The 20,811-nt window shown below is 47.9% G+C and overlaps 1 protein-coding gene across 1 annotated transcript; it reads right to left on the bottom strand.

The window, feature by feature from the left end:
• Positions 1–8,735: 8,735 nt before the first annotated feature.
• LOC123111195 (pyruvate kinase 1, cytosolic) lies at positions 8,736–14,565 on the bottom strand. The gene is made up of 16 exons (XM_044531926.1): positions 14,257–14,565; positions 14,022–14,118; positions 13,812–13,909; positions 13,499–13,654; positions 13,238–13,315; positions 12,982–13,113; positions 12,743–12,823; positions 12,499–12,570; positions 12,272–12,361; positions 11,654–11,798; positions 11,444–11,532; positions 10,962–11,057; positions 10,756–10,823; positions 10,570–10,669; positions 9,816–9,875; positions 8,736–9,195 (listed from the first exon to the last, which is right to left on the bottom strand). Exons 1-16 carry the CDS (start codon positions 14,323–14,325, stop codon positions 9,043–9,045), a joined length of 1,584 nt encoding a protein of 527 aa, XP_044387861.1. The 5' UTR covers positions 14,326–14,565; the 3' UTR covers positions 8,736–9,042.
• Positions 14,566–20,811: the final 6,246 nt, after the last annotated feature.

Raw genomic sequence — 20,811 nt, 5'->3', positions numbered from 1 at the left:
GCAACTAGAAAGTCAGCAAGAAAGGGAGGCAGACAGCGTCGTGGTAACACTTCCAAGGACTTACCTTCAGATTTGCACGAGATGTACAAAACTGACCCAGAAGAAACATATACTGAACGCAAGAATCGAATCCAATGGATTCGAAGATATTGGGCAGAAGAATGATTTAGATATCGCTTCATCACTAAAGAATATGCAGAGAAGAATGCCATCAAGGCACCCTGGGGTGATATTTTGTACAAAAATCTTCCACCCAGGACTCAGGTTGAAGCTATTGAGCAAGGCTTCTATCCTTGCATGGTGCGCGGACCACGGCCTGAGAATGCTGACCCTTCTTCACTACTCTGGTGTCATGAAGATAGTCTGTTCAAGCATAACTACCAGTTCGCCGAAGATTCAGCTGCAAAGAACAAGAAGGATCTAGGGCTTGACTTCAACCCTGGTCCCTCCTCACCTCGGGACAATGGCACCCGTGAAGCCAATGAAAACAGGATCGGCCCCTTCTACAACCTTGCTGGCCTCATCACTCACATTACTATTCAAGGTGCCAAAGTGGATCATTCTGATGATGATGCTGACACCGACGAAGCTCCAGCTCCTGCTCCAAAGCCTCAGAAGCAAAAGAAGACTAAAGCTTCAAAATCATCAGCTGCTCCAAAAGCTTCAAGAGCGAAGCCATTGGCAACTGCCCCTTCTGCTCCCAGCAATAACTCTGAAGATCTCTCTCGCATCTCCATGAGGCGTGAGAAGCCACAGAAGACACCAGTTCAGCAACTGAGTCATGCACTGACACCTGCTGCCATCCTGAGGAATGAATCTGAAACCATTGACTTGTCTTCAGATGAAGAATTTGGTGAAGATGCTCTGGAGCAGCTGATCAAGAGCAAGCAAGAGGCGGAGATCTTCAACGATCTGCCCCTCTTTGATGTAAACATTCTGAAGAACTTCATTGATGAGTGGTTCGATAATCAAGATCTCAGCTTTGATGACCTTCAGCTTCCCATTGGCGTCAACGTTGCTTTCCAAGGCGCCATTGCTCCTGAGCTTGCTCTGGCTCAGCGCATAGTTGAACTGAAGCGAAAGATAGACTTCGAGAAGGAATAGTTCAAGAAGCATGTAGCCAAGCTGAATGTGGTTGATGTGCAAAAGTTCAAGGTGATGCTTAATGACCTCAAGGAGTCATTTCGGAAGAAACGCGAGGAAGCCAAAGGCTCAAGTGAGCGCATGAAAGCACTCGCAGACAAATGCGTTCAAGCCTACAATGAAGCTGAAAAGCGAAGGCACTTGGCCGCCCTGGCATTGACCCCTCAATGGCTGCCAAGAAAAAGAAGTCATCTGAAGCCAACACTGAAGCACCACGGCAGGAAGAACCACACATTGTCTTCCCTGCCAGCATGCATGGCCCGAAGCCCAAGGCTCCTTCAGTGGCTTCTGAACAAAAGAAAACCAAGGCAGCTGAAGCCGAAGCCAGGAAGCGAAAAACCAAGCGCACCACTGATGAAGCACCACCCCCTAAGAAGAGAAAAAACAAGAAGAGAGATCGGGCTGCTCCTACAGAGCCCCTTGTTGTTGAACCCCTTGCCTTTCTTCCCCCTCCGTCTGCAAACCAAGAGCGTCGAATGATTGAAGACATTGCGATTGAAGACATTGTTCAAGATGATGCAGTTCTTCCTCAGATCGAGCGCCCAATAGTATCATCGCCTGTTCAAACGAACAGTGAGCTTATCAGTATTGGTCGTCCTTTGACACCAATCTCACAAGATGCATCGTGGGCTGATCGCCCCCATCAAGCTACCCCACATCAAGACTCACCAAGTACACCCCAACCGTCATCTGTGCCCGTCATCAGCCCCATGTCCAATGATGACAACTACATGGAGACATCACCATCACCAAAGGCGTCGCCCATATTCCAACGGCTTCGCAAAGGCCTGAGGCCATCCGTCTCCATGACCACCATCATAGAAGAGGGCTCCAACTTGTCAAGTTCAGTGGCACGTCAAGTGTTCTCTGAAGACAATCCTTCTGTGACGGTCCTATGTCTGAAGCCAATGCTGCTGAAGACCCTCCGGTTGCATCAGCCGGAGCAACACAAGAAGAAGAGCATGTCGCTACTCCCCCTGCAACTCAAGAAGAAGTTCATGAAGAGAACCAGTCTATGCCAGAACCTCCAGCTACTCAAGTGGAGGGTGAGAATCCTGAGGCTGCCACAAATGACATTCCTGAAGCCAATGACGTTGTCATGGTCGAAGCCAATGTGGAGCCTACAGTGGCCAATGCACCAGTGGCCAATGAAGCCAATGAAGCCCATGAAGCAGATGAAGTCAATGCCGCACCTGACACAAATCTGCAGCCTGAAGTCAATGCCACTGCTCCTGTTCCGCCTCCAAGGCCACATACTATCGAGCAAGCATACAACTATGGCCAGCTTGTCACTGTCAGATGGCCTATTCTGATTCCTCTACCTGCTGCTGGTCCTCAATTTGACTACCATGTCGAGCACAGGCCTCAGGTTCAAAAGCCAAAGCCAAGACTGCCCAGATTTCCAGGTACTGACACTTCGCCAGGATTGTTCAATGTCAACGGCTTCATTGCACACAACACCTTCTTCGATAGCAAAAAGAACCCCTACACCAGGCCCAAGATTTCATCTGATCGGTTCTGGAGTTATCAGCAGCGCAGCTATTATTCATGCATTCTATACAACCAAGGCCGCATATTTCCGCATATGCGCCTTGATACTGAAGTCATAGCTGGCCTGCCCTGCTTAGAAGAAGCTCTCGATTACTTCAGAGAGGCTGGCTTACTGCATTTTGTCACTAACAAGGAGCACTGGAATGAAGAGTTGCTGCTTCAATTCTACGCCACTCTTCATATCAGAGGCTACAATAGGGATCCTAAGACTTGGGTCCTTGAGTGGATGACTGGAAATGTCCATCATGACGCCAAAGCATTTGATGTCACTGAGCTTACTGGCCTTCCCACTCCAGGTGATCTCTATGAGCCTGGTTGTCAGCTTCACAATGCAGCTTTGGAAAGCATCTTTCACAAGCCAGAACCCAACATGAGCCAGATGCTAAGCATGATGAAGCCATTGCCTCCTGATGCAGAATATCCTACGGAGTTCTTTGTTGAAGACCTTGACTATCTGCCACACACAATCTATCACATCATAAGGCGAACTCTCTGTCCTATCAAAGGACATTCTCCAAAGGCTAAGCTAGAAGGTGCAATGAAGACATTGGTCTTCCATATTCTTCATGGCAAATGCTTCAATGCACAAGATTTCTTCATCCGCCAACTTGCTGCATCAGGATTTGACATTTTTGGCTTGAAGTTCTATGCTCCATGGATCATGCGTCTGATCGAGCTTCACACTGCTTTCAACTATCAGCCATCTGCACGCAACCACATTGTCTTCTTGCCAGATGTCGATATGTCTGTTGAAGCCATCTATCCAAAGCCTGACAAGGAGCCACTTTATCTTCATAACATTGATCGTCAGAGCTTCACTCAGCCCATTGAAAGTGTGTTGGCTGCCACTCGAGTCTATCCGTTGGCTGGTACTACACGTGCACCTCACCTGCCCAAACTGAAGCCACTCACAGCACAATTGCTCAACGGCCTCGAAAGCGATCTCGTGTTCTCAATGACCGAGAGCTTCTCGTTGGCCTGCATCAGAAACAAGATAGACATCATGATTGGCTCAAGAGCCAGATGCAGAGCATCATGATTGACGTCAATCGCATTCGCAACCTTGCAACCAAGAATGCCTTTGTCGCGCATGAAACCTGTCGACGCACATGGAAAGGGCTGATGCTTATGTGTGCTGAGGAAGATCTTCAGGAGATGGATTCTCAGAACGATTCAAGTTTGATTCCACTCCGCCCAGAAATGTTGTTCTGCGGCGCACTCCATCTCTTGAAGACTCAGAATACTCCTCTTCTGCTGCAACTGTGAATGCTCGTGTGATCGATGATCAAGATGATGCTACTTCGCCATCTCCAACACGTATCAACACTGCTCACCTCGACACCAACCCTGCATCTTCTCCTACTCCTTCTGGGAACGAGTAGAGGCTCAATGTCTTCAACCCTTTTTGGTCCTTACTGACAAAAGGGGGAGAAGCTATGAGTTGATAGTCTTCAAGCGGGTTCATATGGGCGGTTGCATTATATTTTGCCTAGTGTTTACAACTCTTGCTCTTGATACATTTGGCTCTCTGAGTTGTAACACTTAAACTCGATGGTCGTCTGCTACTTATTTGCTATTTTGTGATGCGATGATAAATTCCGCATGTGCGATGATAACTTCCGCACTTAAATCATTTTGCAGACGTCCATTTTTCATTATGCATGTCATTATCTTTGTTACATCGAATCATGCATGATGAATTGTCTTCATAAGTTGAAAAGGATCTCCACAAGTAGAACCTGCCATGTGCATTTGCATTCCAAAAGAAAATTATTTATATGCACATCTTCAGGGGGAGCCTTTTGCTACTTACGAAGACAATACCTCATCCTTTACAATTTCACATATTTATATCCCCGTTGAAAACTTCAACCAGTTTGTCATCAATCACTAAAAAGGGGGAGATTGTAAGTGCATCTAGTGCCACCCCTAGTTTGGTTTTGGAGTATTGACGACAAACATGGTTGAGGGACTAATGTGTTTGTGAGAATTGCAGGATAACACAGGTAGTAGTCCCTCCTTGATTCGGTTTACCTACAGGAGATGACCCCTAAAAATGTATGAAGACATTGAAGATAATGGTGGTACGTGAAGATATTCACACTGAAGACTATGACAGAAGAAGACATTGAGTGAAGACTATGGAGCGCGAAGACTTAGTAGTTTCGTTGTTTCTTTTCTTCTTTGTTGAGTCATAGGAACCACCGCACTGTTAAGTGGGGTCCAAGTGAACAAAGTCAGAGTGACTGAAGTGATGCTCAACCAAAATCCTATGTCTTCGAGCGAAGACAATGAGAGCAAATATTATCCAGAGTCGGATAAGTCAGCTTTACTTGTAGCCCAAGTCAAGCTGTCATGTGTGTTTGAAATTTGACCGTTGTGACACGTCTCAGTTCCTTAGTGACCCAAGGTCATTTCGGACAAATCAGGTCGGGTTGCCCAGTGGCTATAAATAGCCCACCCCCTACACCATAAATTGGTGGCTGCTCAGAGTTAGTGCACAACTTTTGTCGTTGAGAGCAACCCACCTCCGAAGAGTTTGAGAGAGAAATCCTTGTGAGGACAAGGCCCAAAACACCCAGAGCCCAAAGAGTGTTTGGCATCACTGAAGTCTTTCTGTCCGCGTGATCTGAAGACTTGTTACACTTGAGGACTGTGAATCCTCCAGCCGGTTAGGCGTCGCGTTTTGAGCATCCAAGAGTAATTGTGGATCGCCGGTGAACGAAGTCTGTGAAGGTTTGGAAGTCTACCTTGAAGACTTACCAGAGTGATTGGGCGGGGACTGTGTGTCCTTAGCTCAAGGGGAATAAGGTGAAGACACGGTCTTCTGAGTTCAATCTCAGCCTCCCTAACCAGACGTACAGTTGTCACAGCAGCTGGAACTGGTCGAACAAATCCTTGTCTTCACAACACACTGGTTCTATCTCTTACTCTCCTTACTTACAGTTTGTCTTTGGGAAGTCATTGCCTGATTGCTCTGCCTGATTGCTCTGCCTATTTGACTTCACTGTGTGACTACTTGTTCTGATTGGCTTCATACTATCTTCCATCCTGATCCTACTACCTAGCTGCTATCAGTCATCATGCTTTAGCTTCATACTTGTTTGACAATGGCTTGTCTAGTGTAGTTCATCTTCTGCTGCAAGTTTATAGGTCCAGTTTTCGTGTTTGTCTTCGAAACTTTCATGTTTTGAAGACTTCCATAAAAATCGCCTATTCACCCCCCCTCTAGTCGATAACTAGCACTTTCAAGTTGTCGTCTAGCTTTGAAGTGTCACGTCTAGGTCGTAAAGTAGCGATGCCCTTTCGACGTTGCTTATGGATCAACCTGGTGATTTGGGTCGTTTCTTTTTTTCGAGAGTACGCAAATTGCGTACCGTAGCTTTATAGAAGAAGAGAATTGAAAGTACAAGACGACTACCACTTGCTGCGAACAGCGAGTGTAGCACACACTCCACATCCGGCTAGTCCAAAGACAGCCACCAACAACCACACAACTACAAAGCAAGGAGCTTGCCCAAAAATGAAAAACCTCGCCGCGTCTCGAGTGACTCGGTCACCTCCGAAGAACAGTAGCTCCTGCCCAGCTTCCCTTGTCGACGCACCATCCCCCTTCATGCCAAAAAGAAGGTGGCAAGAGGATGGCAGGACTCGATCGACTCGAAGAAGGCACCATCTTGGATTCACCCGCGACGACCGTACATTGCATCGAAGAAGAACAATCGTGGGCAGCGGCGAGCACTAGAGTAGCGCAGCACAGGACTCCATGACATGTCTCCCGACACGATGCTCCCAACAGAGGAACGACGTCGAAGACGCCGCCATCGTGCCAATCCTGCCCTGATTCAAGGTTTTCGCCAGGAGACAACGACCAACACCAAGAAAGCTAGGACATGGCAACACACTCGGCGACGCCTCAAGGAAGGAAACGACACCCACAGGCACCGTCGTCACCGGCCCGACCAAAACCGGACAGGATTTTCATCCGTAATGTTGCACATATCCACACCTCTGAGGTTTGGGGCAGCCGATCCATGAAGCCTCACACCGCCGTCACCGCAGCAACCTGTCATTGAAGCTGCGCAGCCGGGTCCTCCCACACCAGCACTGCCGAGAGAGCGCGCCACCACAACCACCAACAACCCAAACGAGGAACCGCAGTCACCTACCACGCCGTGCAGGGGCCAGGACCACCACGACGGCCTTCACCCACACCAGGGGACTACCACACGAAGTAACCAGTTTCAGGCCCAAATCGGGACCGAGAATGGATCTGGATCTGACCCGCACCGCACCTCCATCCACCGCTTCGGCGCCAACGCCTCTGGGGCATCACCGCCCGCCCACCACGCGGAGACGGCCGGCCGCCCGCTGCCCGCCAAGAACCCTACCTGGCTCGGCCTCCACAGCGCCGCCACCTCCATGGCAGAGGGCTTGCGCCGCCGCCACCCACTAGCGCCAGCACCCCGCCCTTCATCGCCTCTCTGCAGCCTCCCTCGCCTTGCTCCACATCACCACCGCTCGACCGCGCTCCTCGCCATGCACCGACGAGCGCCACCAAGATCCGCGCCGCCAGCCACCCCGCCTCCAAGGCAGACCCAAAGACGACCTGCTCCGTGCGAAGAGGTTCGTCGGGGGCGCCACCAGCACCCGCCGCCTTCGATGGCCGGGCGTGGCCGCCACCGTCGGCACTGGCGGCGGCAGCGGCCAGGGGAGGAGATCCGGCGGCCTTCTGAGCTAGGTCTTCGGGGGCCTCCGGAGCCGCACGTGCGTGCGGCCCGGGAGGAGAAAGCGGGTTTTATTTGGGTCGTTTCACCTATGCAACAACCTCATTTGGTTGTAGCCAAAAATGCCGAGAACAAAAACATTGAACGAACATAGCATGCAAGTCAAAAACAAAGGGCTTGCAACATAAACAATGTTGCAGCAGACACACGGGGCCATCACAACATGTAGCTCAATGCATTCGCGTCAAACACACCCACTAATTTGTAAAAAAGAAAAAGTTGAAATGATAACCGTAGTGTCAATTCTTATAAATGCTAGTGGAGATATTCCTGCTGAGTACGACTACCCACAGTGGGTAACATAGGCAGTAACATCACACATTTCTAAATAAAATAGATGACGTGACAAGCATTTAATAAAGAAAGAGAGGCATATGGTAACATAAGAGCAAGTACAATAGGGTGACATAAGCAGGCTGTAATGAATACAATAATGCTCCCTCCATCCCAAAATTCTTGTCTTAGATTTATCTAAATACGAATGTATCAAGTCACGTTTTAGTATTAAATACATCTTTATCTAGACGAATTTAAGACAAGAATTTTGGGCGAAGGGAGTATATCTTTGCTTAGTTGGAGCAATGAGAAGAGGAGAGAATAGAGAAGCGGGCTCTTCGTTAGTATAGGCCAGCAAGAAATCAGTCTGGTTGAATTTAAGAGTTTTCCTTAGATTTTGCCATGATAAAAAATAATTTGACACAAAAGACGTTTAGATTTTGCCATGATAAAAAATCTGACGTAAGCTGTCTTGAGCTGGAGCTTGATACTGCCCCTGAGTCAAATTTACAAGTTTGCAACTCAGGTGCGAATAGAATGGTAAAAGCTCAGTCAAGTGCACATTGTTAAGAGTTGCCAAAGCCAAATTCAAACTCAACTGACATTGTCATGAATAAGGGAAATCATAAGATTGTCTTCTCTTATTTAAGAGAAGGCAAAAGATGATCTCTTAGCACAATATGTGTCACCACGTTTTTAAGAATAGCTAGTTATTGAAAATAATGCTAAGAAATGACCAATTGTAAATATGTTTTTTTGTCATATCTAAATTACATGCAGGATTTAAGATAAGACTACCTTATCAACCATTGTAAAATTACATGCAGGATTTAAGATAAGACTACCTTATCAACCATTGTACATGCCCTAAACGTCGCCACCAGAACAGGAAAAAATCAAACTCAATTGACATTGTCATGAATAAACGTCGCCACCAGAAAGGAAAAATTCCTGGCGGCAAAAAGAAATAAAGAACTATTGCCGCGAAAAAAAATATCTATATACCAGAATTCTCCAACTGACAGTCATAAGATGATAAGCAAGGGTCACAAAGTTTTGATATCATTATTCCATCAGATCATTTACTCGCTACACTTCAGTAAAATCTGAGGACATATCCATAATAACTAGCGTAGGTTTTCGAATGGTAACCGCGGATCCTATGATGACACCATAGGAAAAACTGCTCGTTTTGCAAAACTATAGATAGAATTATACATAGCCACCAAGCAACGTTTTGGCCTAGTCAAAAATCTGGCAAGCCCTGAGCAAAGACTAATTTTGCCTAGTCGTCCAGCTCAATGATCTTCACGACAGAGGAATCTCCCACTTTCTGGCACACGACAACGCGGTCATGCGACTTGATCACACCGGATGCTTTGCCGTGGTCAAGAGCAACCTTCAACACTGATTCATTTGTAGTGCTAGTAGATTCAGCCTGTAGGGCAGAGAAACAATGTCAGTACAAATCACCAGCCAGACCGAGCATGTTCTTAGTTGGGTCCATATCAAGGAATTCTAGCTACCAAATAATTCAAGGTGGATGCCAGATGAAAGACCTCCAAACATCAGCATCACTGGTGCACACGTATTGCGTTTATAGTACACAAGAGTTAACAAACCAGCATACCACCAGTTAAGTTCGAAAGTGAACTGCAGTCTAGCGTTACCGTAATACTCCCTCCATCCGGAAAAGCTTGTCCCTCAAATGGATGTATCTAGCATCCGAACAAGTTTGGGACAAGCTTTTTCGGACAGAGGGCGTAGCTAATTTGTTAAGAGTAATACTAGAACATGATGCAAGCATAGACCCTATAGGCAGGATTAATAAGTTCACTGGCCTAGTGTATGTAAAGCATTCAGTTTTCACATATTTGGAATATGCACCAACGCCAACTGAGATTATATTCTCTTTATGTCCAGAACAAGGGCGTTCATATTCATAGGTAGTTCCTATTTTCATATTATTGTAAAAATTGAGAAGAACAACCAAAAAATGGTTTGCAAAAAATATGCTTATATTAATGTATCCAACTGATGAAAGGCAGGTTAACTCACCGGATGACGTGGATCGGCAAGCATGGGAAAGAGGCCTCTAACTATGAGTGATTGTCTTGCCTGCAGGAAGATAATGCAAGGAATATGAGCCAATCACAGAAGCTTACTGTTTCTTATCAGAGAAAATTATATGGTAGTATACATGTTAATTAGTGAGTCTAGCTGAACACCATGCTGTTCCTCATTAGGGAAAATTCTACAGAACATGTTAATTAGCAGTCTAGTTATACTCCCAATTTTTCGTTTTGTTAGGCACATAAGTATCTTCAGATCATCGATTTGGCCAGTGAAATATGAGGTATATGCTACAAAAGGTATACCATGACAAAGCCTGTTTCAAATACGATTTTTGATTGTATACTTCAGCATATAATACATATTTTGTTGGTCAAACTGATAATCTAGAAATACAGACGTCCCTTGTAAACTGAAACGGAGGTAGTAGGAATTATGCACCATGTAAAAATAAAGGACCAATACATACAGCAATCTTTTGCCAAGAGAAAAGACGGATCTAGAAATGAAGTGCCCTTTTCTAGCATTACATGGCAAATATCTAGATATATAGTTCCTCTGTATTGAGTTGCACAATTGTGCAAGGTTCAATGTTAGATTTGTCATAAACAAAAACTATAGCCTAAAGTTATCTTTCTAAGGTCGAAGATCAGCATGCTAGTTCTGAATCATTACCTAGATATAGCACATACAGAAGAAGGTAGTAAAAAGGTTACAAGGAAAAAGGCTGTAAACATACCTCAAATGCACCTGTGAAGCTCCACTTCAATTGATTTGTTTTCAGACGAGGAATGACAACAGAGAGGACAGGCATGGTGGGCCTGTACTTGGCAATTAGCCTGCATATACCAGATACGACATAATATATGAATCAATTGCCATTAATCTATAAGCCTGTTAAGAAGAAATACTCTTTTCTTTCTACCTTGCAGCCCGTCCAGATGAGGTGAAGCAAATGATGACCGAAGCCTTAACTTTAATAGCAGCCCGCACCTAGCAAATACGTGGCAAATTATTTCAGACTTATAAACCCAAGTGTCACCGTCTGATATTAAATCAATGGAAGACAAAAATTGTTCCCCTGTAAACACTAACAAAAGGTTGGAAAATGAAAAGAAAGAAAATACGCACTGCAGAGGAAGCAATAGACTCCAAGTGGGTCATGGGTTCTCCCACATATTTCACAGTTCGCTTGAAGTACAAATCTTGGTTGAAAACCTTCTCAGCCTGTGAAACAATTCATGAAAATATATCACCAAATATGAAGAGAGAAGGCAGAAAGCAGTGAATTTCCATTAGATTCCATTAGAGTGCCAAAGATATACTCCCTCCGTCCCAAAATTCTTGTCTTAAATTTGTCTAAATACGGATGTATCAAGACACGTTTTAGTATTAGATACATCCGTATCTAGACAAATCTAAGACAAGAATTTTGGGACGGAGGGAGTACTTGTTGAGAACGCATTTAGGGGCTGTTCGGAAGAATAGTATTTATTTGCAACATTTTACTATTGAAGTCAGATTTGAACTATAAAAAGGAACTTATCAACAAATGCCCTCCCAAATAGGCTCGTGTTTATCAAGAGAACATATAGAACTCCAAAGAAAGTCACCTCAGCACAAATTCTGCCCACTGTTGAAATAGTCTCAACTGGATACAACCCACGGAGAGTCTCGGCACCAAGGAGAATGGCATCACTACCTGAACAAAACAATTGTGATTCATGTTAAAGCTTCTGTAATTATAGTTTGTTTGGGTGCAGTAATGAGCAGCTGTACAGGATCACCAAAGTATAAGATATATGCAAGAGGCAAAAACTAACCATCCAGCACCGCATTTGCCACATCAGTTGCCTCCGCACGAGTAGGCCTTAGGTTGTCCGTCATACTGTCCACAACACGAGTAACAACAGCAGGCTTTCCAGCCATGTTGCACTTGTGCAGAGCAGACTTCTGAAATAAGAACACCTAAAGAACAAACAAAGTAGTACTCAATAGAGACCCTTGATTTTTTTTAAAGCAAATCTAACTAAAGCACATAAAATCATCACTAAGCGTCATGCAAATGGGAAAAATACATGTTAATCAAGCAAAAGGCCTTCACAACTGCCAACGGCACTCACAATACTTGGCTCTGTAATTAAAAAAGAACGAGAGTGGAGCTGTATGTTCATATAGATACAGCTCTTAGCTCGTTTTCCTGTGCAGTGTAATTAATAGTCTGATCCTTTGTGGCTTATCTCCCTATTTCCTTCTTCTTTCCTTTTCTCCACAACTAGGCCACAATGTTGAGATGTAAAAAATATAATAAACTAATTAAATGCAATATCATTTAGATATGACCCTTAAGAAACAATGCATTGGGGTGATTGTCTCTATTTTTTCACTACCTAGGACAACAAGTTAAGAGATAATGCATTGTGAAGGTTGAGACAACCAACCTTTTCAGGTGGAAGATCAATTCCAAGGTTCCCTCTTGACAGAATGATACCATCCGCTTCCTCCAGGATCTCATCAAAATGGTTCAAGCCCTGCAAGGAATTAGGAGTCAATAGGTGGTAATCAAATCAAAGTTGCTCAGGAATGTTAAATGACTACTGTAAGAAGTGAATATGTAGTAAACAAATCAAAGTTGCTCAGGAATGTTTAAAGAATATCTTGAAATTACCTCCACATTCTCAATTTTGGCAAAAATCAGAGTTTGGCTAAGATCACCTAACTTAGAGAGGAACTCCCGTGCCTGCATTGCAGGAAAAATACCATCAATGTTAGGAACATTTTAACAAAGTATGATATGCAAACAAACATGTGATACTATTCAACAAAATATCAATACAAAAAAATTCAATCTGTTGGGAAAGATGGCACTGTGAAGTAGTACACTCTAAATATCCACGTAATGAGTTACTTACTTGCCGCACATCTTCTGCGTGCCTTGTATAAGAAAGAGAGAGGAAGTCAATCTTGTTTGGAGCACCCCATTTTTTCATAACCTGAAAGTGGTGCATGCTCATAAAGTCATATAATGGATTACAGCAAGGAGTTACAGTTTAAAGAAAAAAAATATTTTTTAACAAGTAAAGTCTAGTCGCCAAGTTCTAATAAAGGGGAGAATACAAGGAGAGAGAGATTCTTGGGAGGAGTTCCTTACATCTTTATCCTCATCAGACAGCGTGGGCATGTCGATATGGATCTGGGAGCAGTGCAATGTGAAGAGTGACCCAGCCAGGGTAGCTGAGTTCTTGATCACGCAAACCACGTCATCCCCTTGAACTTCAGAAACCTACATCAGGCAGTTGAGGGTTTTGGTATCAGAAATTGGTGAACACTAAGAAAGATCCTGCAACATGCATATAACACGTCAAATATGGCAAAACGCTTAATTGTAGCATGTCAAAGATTTCTACCTCCAGCCAAACTGATGTAGTCTCACTGCCCGTGAACAAATATTGCCCAACGAATATTGTGGCTCCGGGCTTCACAGCCTGCAATGAACAAATGATAGCTCTGATTTAATCCATGCGGAGATACAAGTGGACATCTTAGTGCGACAACAAATGACAAACATTATAAAACAGACAGACAACTGTGGATCTGCTTACAGCTACCGTCGCATACAATTAAATACAGACAGCTCAAGATTCAGCGAGATGATGGAAGAGGGTTACCTTGGCGAGTCCAGCGAAGTTGATAGGGAGCAACTTGGAAGAGGCCTCCTGGCCCTTGTGAGGGGTGAGAACAACAGACTCGTTCTCTTCAAGCGAGATTGTGACTTCACTCTTGTTCACCACTTGCAACTCAGGGCCAACAGTGTCGAGCATAACCTGTCCAAAAAAATACCCAATCGTCAAGCTCCACAGAACATATTTCACCTAGCTAACATCAGATCCACTCTGAGTGGCATGTTTGGGTGTGTGTAGGCAAAGTTGATTTCATCACGACTTATGGCCACAAATCAGCGTTGGTTGTGACAGCACTTACAGCACATAGCTTCTTGGTGGCCTTGATGGCGAGCTTGAGGTTCTCGAGTGTCTCCTGGTGGTACGCGGCATCCCCCCACGAGAAATCGAAACGGGCCACTGCAAGAAAAGAAAACACAGAAAATCAATGTTAGATTTAGAAAATAGAAGAACAATTAATTAAGAGAGAAAGACACTCCGCTGTCGCGGAAGAAGATACGATTATACGAACCAGACATGCCGGCCTTTAGACAGGCGGAGATGGCCTCAACGGACCGGGACTTGGGACCCAGCGTCCCCACGATCTTCGTCATCGCCGGGAAGAAGTTCTGATTTATACAAATAGAACATCAGTAAGGTTTGATCCAACGCCGATCAGGAGAGTCGAGCGGCCGCAATTAGGGTTTGATCCCCACGCAGATCATCAAATCCGACGGAGAGAGCGTGGGGCGGGGATGGACGGTTACCGGCTTGGATGGCTCGAGGATGGAGACCATCCGGATGGGCTCCTCGAGGAGCAGATTGGTGGAATGCATCTTCGCTGGCTCCTGAGATCAGATCGGCGGCGAGGGGCGACGGCGTCGGGAGCCCTCTCTTCTTCTTCTTCTTCTTCCCCAAGCAAGGGAGAGAAAGAGGAATGTCCGAGACCTAGTGCGATGCGATGCGGGATGCTCCTCCTCCTCCCCTCCTTTCCTGTCTTTTTATTAACCCCGCGACCTCGAGCCAGGAGGCGGCATGTGGCTTCCGGTGGGCCGAAGAGGTGGTACAGCGACACGCGGGTTTTGACGGCCGCTGCCTGTTTTTTCTACTGCGATGGGCCGGACACCGGCGCGGCCCGACCCGGACCGGGCGGAAAGAAAGAGCGGGGGCAAGATCTTTGACTTTTCCAACAAGTTTTGACTCGTTTCTCATTCTCTTCCGCTGCAGGTCGCGTGGGTGGGACCGTTCTTCTCGTTGTTTGTTTCTTGGAGAACAATGTTTATGACCGTAGATAGATAGCGACCATTTCTTGCGACTAAATATTGCCTCAGGATCACAAATTTGTCTTCCCATATATATCGAGTAAAGTATATCAGCATCATTGTAGTTGTGTCGTCATAAAAGAAATTACGTATACAGGGCTCTTGCTCGTATCACAAGTGTTGAGTATAATGTTTATGGAAAACGATTAAAAACAACCGGATGATTTTTCACTCGCGTAAACCGCGTCGCTCGCCAACCACGTGTCCCTCTGGACCGACATCTCTCTCTCGTCCCACCTTATCTCTTCACAGCCACACGACCACGGGCGCTCTCTTTCCTGTATCTCATTCTCCTCCATCGCTAGAAGCATCCGCTAGCGCCGCCGCAATCCGCCGTAGCCGACGGCGCCTGCGCCGTCATAATCCGCTGTCGCGCCACAGCACTTCCATAGCCGACGGCGCTGCACCGCAGTATCCCCCGCGCTGCATCGTATATTCCACCGTCGGAGTCGCAACTTTCTGCCATGGCCACCGCGTTGCGTCGCAGCACCCGTCACCGGCAACGCAGCATCCGCCATGGCCGTCGGCGCTGCATCGCAGCTTTCGCCGTTGTCGCCTCGCACTGCGTCGCAAACTTCCACCATGGCCACCTTGCTACGTCGTCGCGCAACGCTGCATTGCAGCATCCGCCATGGCCCCCAGCGCTGCATCTCAGTTTCCGCCGTCGTCGCCGCCTGCCGCGCTGCAACTCCCGCCATGGCCGCCATGCTGCATCGCCGCACTCGTCGCCGTCGATGGAGCTTCGTCGGGGGAGCCGGTGTTGCGATGAAGCTCCGTCGAGGCCATCCAGTGCTTCAATGAAGCTTCGTCAACGGACCACCAGTGCTGCAATGGAGCTTCGCCGATGGCCGTCGGGGCTGGGATGAAGCATCATCGAAGCGGCATGTGTTTCAATGGAACATCGCCGGCGGCGGCAAGTGCTGCGGTGAAGCGTCGCCTCGCCGATGTTGTCGTTGCAGTGAAGCGTCGCGTCGGCTACCTGGGCTCTGATGCAGCGCTCGCCGGCGGCTGCTGGTGCTGTGAGATCGGAGCTAGAGAAGGGGGCTATCTTACAATGTTAGGAAGAGATCGTGCGTGCGTTGACCATGCAGACCAGCTGAGAGGAAGGATCTGACGGGTGTGATAGGGCTGATCAAAGGTCAGCGAGGCGACTTAAATCTTCCTAGCATCGGTTGAATGATTTGTAGCACTGGCCAATGTTTATTTAGTAAACATAGGTATTGAAGATGACCATGTACTCCTCTCTCTCTCTCTCTATATATATATATATATATCATTAATCACTCTCTAATCTCTTCTAACATGGTGTCAACCTAATTGATCCTAAACCCTAGCCGCCGCCGCTTCCGCACCCCCGCGCCGCCCCGGGCGGTCGACCTCCATGACAGCTGACGGGGGCCGTACCTAGGGTTCGTCCGCTGGTCATGTTGACCATCTGCCCTAAAGAGTCTTTTTTTCCGACCCCTTGCTCCGGGCTTCTCTCTCAAGCCGGTCATCTTGATCGGAGATATCTTTTTGGTTTTCCGATCTACACCCGTGCGCCTCTACTCCAACACCGGCGCGACTGACCGGCCTCTTCATCGACTCGGCGGCCTCGCGCGACTAGCGGCCCCTAAAGGTCGTTGTCGGTGTCAAAACTGGCGGATCTCGGGTAGGGGGTCCCGATCTGTGCGTCTAAGACTAATGGTAACAGGAGGCAAGGGACACGGTGTTTTACCCAGGTTCGGTCCCTCTCGATGGAGGTAAAACCCTACTTCCTGCTTGATTGATCTTGATGATATGAGTATTACAAGAGTTGATCTACCATGAGATCGTAGAGGCTAAAACCCTAGAAGCTAGCCTATGATGATTATGATTGTCCCTATATGGATCAAACCCTCCGGTTTATATAGACACCGGAGGGGGCTAGGGTTTACACAGAGTCGGTTACAAAGAAGAAAATCAAATATCCGGATCGCCAAGCTTGTCTTCCACGCAAAGGAGAGTCCCATCCAGACACGGGACGAAGTCTTGAGTCTTGTATCTTCATGGTCCAACAGTCTGGCCAAAGTATATAATCCGTCTGTCCGGATACCCCCTAATCCAGGACTCCCTCAGTAGCCCCTGAACCAGGCTTCAATGACGATGAGTCCGGCGCGCAGTTTGTCTACGGCATTGCAAGGCGGGTTCCATCTCCGAATACTCCAAAGCAGATTTAAGGATTGCGTCCGGCTTTGTGAGATATTTTCCGCACACCATCGTAGAGGGCATAACACTTCACAAATCTGATCTGCTGATAATTTTTCTTGCGGGGAGCCCTTACACCGTGGCATGTCTTAATACGAACCGGTTTTCTTGGCCTGCCTCGACACGCGTTGTGAGGCGGTTTTATTGGCACGCCTTGCCAAAGCAGAGATCGTGTTCCTCTTATCGCGGGATCCTCCATCAATATGAGTGCGTGCAACCCAACGACGCCTGTTGGTATGACTCCGTGTTTTTAGGTAAATCCCAAGCGGTTACGCTGAGGACGCTTGATATTCACCCCCTTTATAGAGGGGCCAAGGCCTATCCCTTGTTTCTACCATGCTTGCGCCTTTCCACATCTCGAGTTCCAACACCGGAAGCCCAAGCTTAAGCACTTCGGACCTTCAATCATGTCCGGATCCAACCTTCAAGGCCGGTGGATGGCCTCCTCCGTCATAGAGGAGGACATCGCGAAGCTTAGGGAGGTCAGATACCTGACCGCCGACATCAAGCACAGGCTTCCTGCTCCAGGGCAGGTCATCCCTACTCACAAGCCCAACGAGATTGTCGTATTCGTTTCTCACTTCCTCCGCGGCTTAGGCATCACCCTTGATCCCTTTGTGGGAGGGCTCATGTTCTATTACGGACTAGATTTCCATGATCTAGCTCCGGACGCCATCCTTCACATCTCGTCGTTCATTGTTGTGTGTGAAGCCTTCCTCCACATCACTCCTCACTTCGGCTTATGGCTCAAGACCTTCAATGTGAAGCCGAAGATGATTGAGGGGCGACACGCGGAGTGCGGCGGTGCCGTAATAAGCAGGAACACCGACGCCCCATGGCCAGAGGGCTTCTCCCCGGAGGTGTCCGATCTATGGCAGCGAAGGTGGTTTTACATCACGGCTCCCAGAGGCACAAAGTGGGTGGCTGCCCCCGACTTCCGTTCGGGCCCTCCGCCTCAACTGGCGTCATGGGTCAATGTGGGACTGGATTGGGGGCCTGCTAATGATGTACCAATATTGCAGAGCCGCATCAGGGAGCTTCTTGAGAGGGATATTAGCCTTGTCAGCGTAATTCAGGTAATGCTAGTTCGACGGATGTTGCCGTGCAAACGCCGGCCACTCCGGATGTGGGAGTTCAATCCGGAAGGTCCGCGGACTATTCTGCACTTCTTCGGCATGACGCTCGAAGGGATGTGTAAGTTATTCTTCGGACCACAAGTAAAGTGTTCGGACACCATCGAGGATGCGGGCCTGAGCTACAACCACCCAGATACCCGAGTAAGTAACACAGAAACCGAACACTTCATTTATATTTATCATAACACTATTCTGAAAACCATCCGCAGCCATGAATGGCTCAACAAGGCAGAGAGAATCAGGTGTCCGGCGCCACTTCCCGAAGGCTCGCCTAGCCCTGCCATAGCCAAGATGCTTAGTGTGTGCTAAGCCAAGTGCCCTCGGGGAAATACGAAGGGAAGAACAGAGAAGCAGAGCTTCACACATTGCACATCCAAACCGGGGGAATTACTACCTCCACGAAGGAGGATAGTCGGGGAGGGGAATCTAGGGTCTCCTCCCCCCACGGGAAGAAGAGGGCCGCCTTCGAAGACATGGAGATGGAGGTGCCCAGACAAGGGAAGAAAACTTCGGCAGGGGGCCCTGCCCCGAAGGGTGTCCTCAGCGCGCCATGCCCGCCAACGGGCCAGCCCTCAACCGAGCTGTAAGTTTTATTGCAAAAACTTCTACTTCCTCCTCTGAAAACAATAACCAAGATCCATTATTTGCAGTCCGGCTAGCAGCTCTTCTCGACAGAGTTCGTCTTCGGGGGATCTCCTTCCGGAGATGATGGAAAGTGAAACCCCGCCAGCCTCTCCGCCTTATGGGGCGGGCGACCCCGAGGTGTCGTCATGGAGGAGTCCAGATTTGTCGAGGCCAAAAGCTAGTACTTCGGCCGCCCTGAGCCCTGAGCGCCCGGCTCCCAAGGGGGGCAATAAGAAGGGTCCGGCACAGTTCAACGACCGGCCGGACACGCTGACGGGCCTTCTGGAGCAAGCCGCTCTCTCGGAGGATCACCGTTCAATAATGAGCACGGTGCTTGAGAAGATTTCATCCACCACAAGCGGATTGAATGAAGCTTTTACAAGCCTGCTCAAAGGCTTTGAGGTATGTAAGAAAATATTTAATTTTTTGTTGTGGCGCACGCGCTAGGTATGCTCCATATGGATAGTAGCCCCTGAGACACTGGTTGCCAGCCCAAGGCGGCAAACGGAGGATCACATCATTGAGTAATGATCGCACTGTATTCATGCACAGGTGGCTAAGGGTCCGGCAGCCGACCGGTCCGTTGAAGTCACCGAACTGAGGCGACAGATGGAGTTATTGATGCCGATATCACACTTGTGAATGAGCGGCTTAACGAGTCACAAGGTATGTGCTCTGCTTTCCTTATTTTTATAGGAAAAATTAAGATGAGCATAATGTTAATGTGATATGCTTGGACTACAGACGGAGCTGCTGCCGTGGAGCCCTAAGGGCGGAACTTGCCCTGGCCAAGGAACAAGCCCGGGCTAGCAATGTGTCTTCCCTAAAGGCGGCCGAAGAGTTGAGAGCTGAACAGGCTGCTCATCGCCGAAGCGAAGACAAAATAGCCAAGATGGCTGTGGAGCTGAAAAACGCCGCCGACCAGTATGAGCCCCTTGAAAAAGAGAATCAGGCTATTTCGGCTGACCTGAAGAAGGCCCTTGATGCGGCCAAGGAGATGCGTTCCAAAATTAGAGATGCACGGGAGGAGCTTCGACAGGCCGGAGAAATCGCAGCTGGAAACCCCTATTTATTGCAGATGAAGTTCTTAGATCCGAGGTATGCTCCTCTGGATCGATGCTGGAGCCCTGCAGACGCGTATGCGGATCTGGCGAAGAGTACGGCTGATGCGGCCAAGTTTTTCGAGGATCAAAAAGATAATGAAGTGGAAAAGTTGTTCTGGTCGCAATTCAGTGCTCCAACGCGCCTGTTGCCATTGTGTTGGGGATATTACCACTAGGCGTGAACCGGCCTGCTTGGGCCAGGATAACTTCATTAGTGGTATAAACAGATGAAGGCCCAAGGCCTGTAGCCGGTTTAGAACCTGTAGCCGTAAACCGGCCTGATGTGTAACTTGCATTGTAAGTTAGGAATAGAGAGATACCAACCGGGATACGAGTATGGACCGGTTGGGACTCTATGGACCGACGGGCGTCACCCGTGTATATAAGGGGACGACCCGGTGGCGGTTCAGGGGACAACGACAACTCGAGTCTAGGCGAAGCTTGTTTGCTCCCTAGCCATCGAGACCACATCAATTCCATCGCAACTAGACGTAGGCTTTTACCTTCATCGAAGGGGCCGAACTAGTATAAAACCCTCGTGTCTTTGTGTCTGCTTTAACCCCTTCAAGTAAACTCGTAGCGATGGCTCCACGACTAAGTCCTTTCGCTAGGACATCTGCCGTGACAAATCCACGACAGTTGGCGCCCACCGTGGGGCTATCGCGCGATGGTTTGACGATCTTGGAGGGCAAGCTCAAAGGACTCGAAGGCTATGCTGTGGGCCAGATGACCAAGAGTCGTCGTGGCAAGATCTACATCGACGACGCAGGATGGGGTCCCGAGGCCGATTCGATTGAGTACGGGTACCGGGTCCCCTTTGGTGGCATACACGTTTTCATCGGCAAGATCGGTGAGTCGGGGCCTGAGCCGGACATCTGCATCGACCTCGTCGAGACGGCTCAGCGTGCGAG

The sequence above is a fragment of the Triticum aestivum genome, chromosome 5B (assembly GCF_018294505.1).
Source record: "Triticum aestivum cultivar Chinese Spring chromosome 5B, IWGSC CS RefSeq v2.1, whole genome shotgun sequence".
NCBI classification, from domain to species: domain Eukaryota; kingdom Viridiplantae; phylum Streptophyta; class Magnoliopsida; order Poales; family Poaceae; genus Triticum; species Triticum aestivum.
This window is presented reverse-complemented; position numbering and strand designations above follow the sequence as displayed.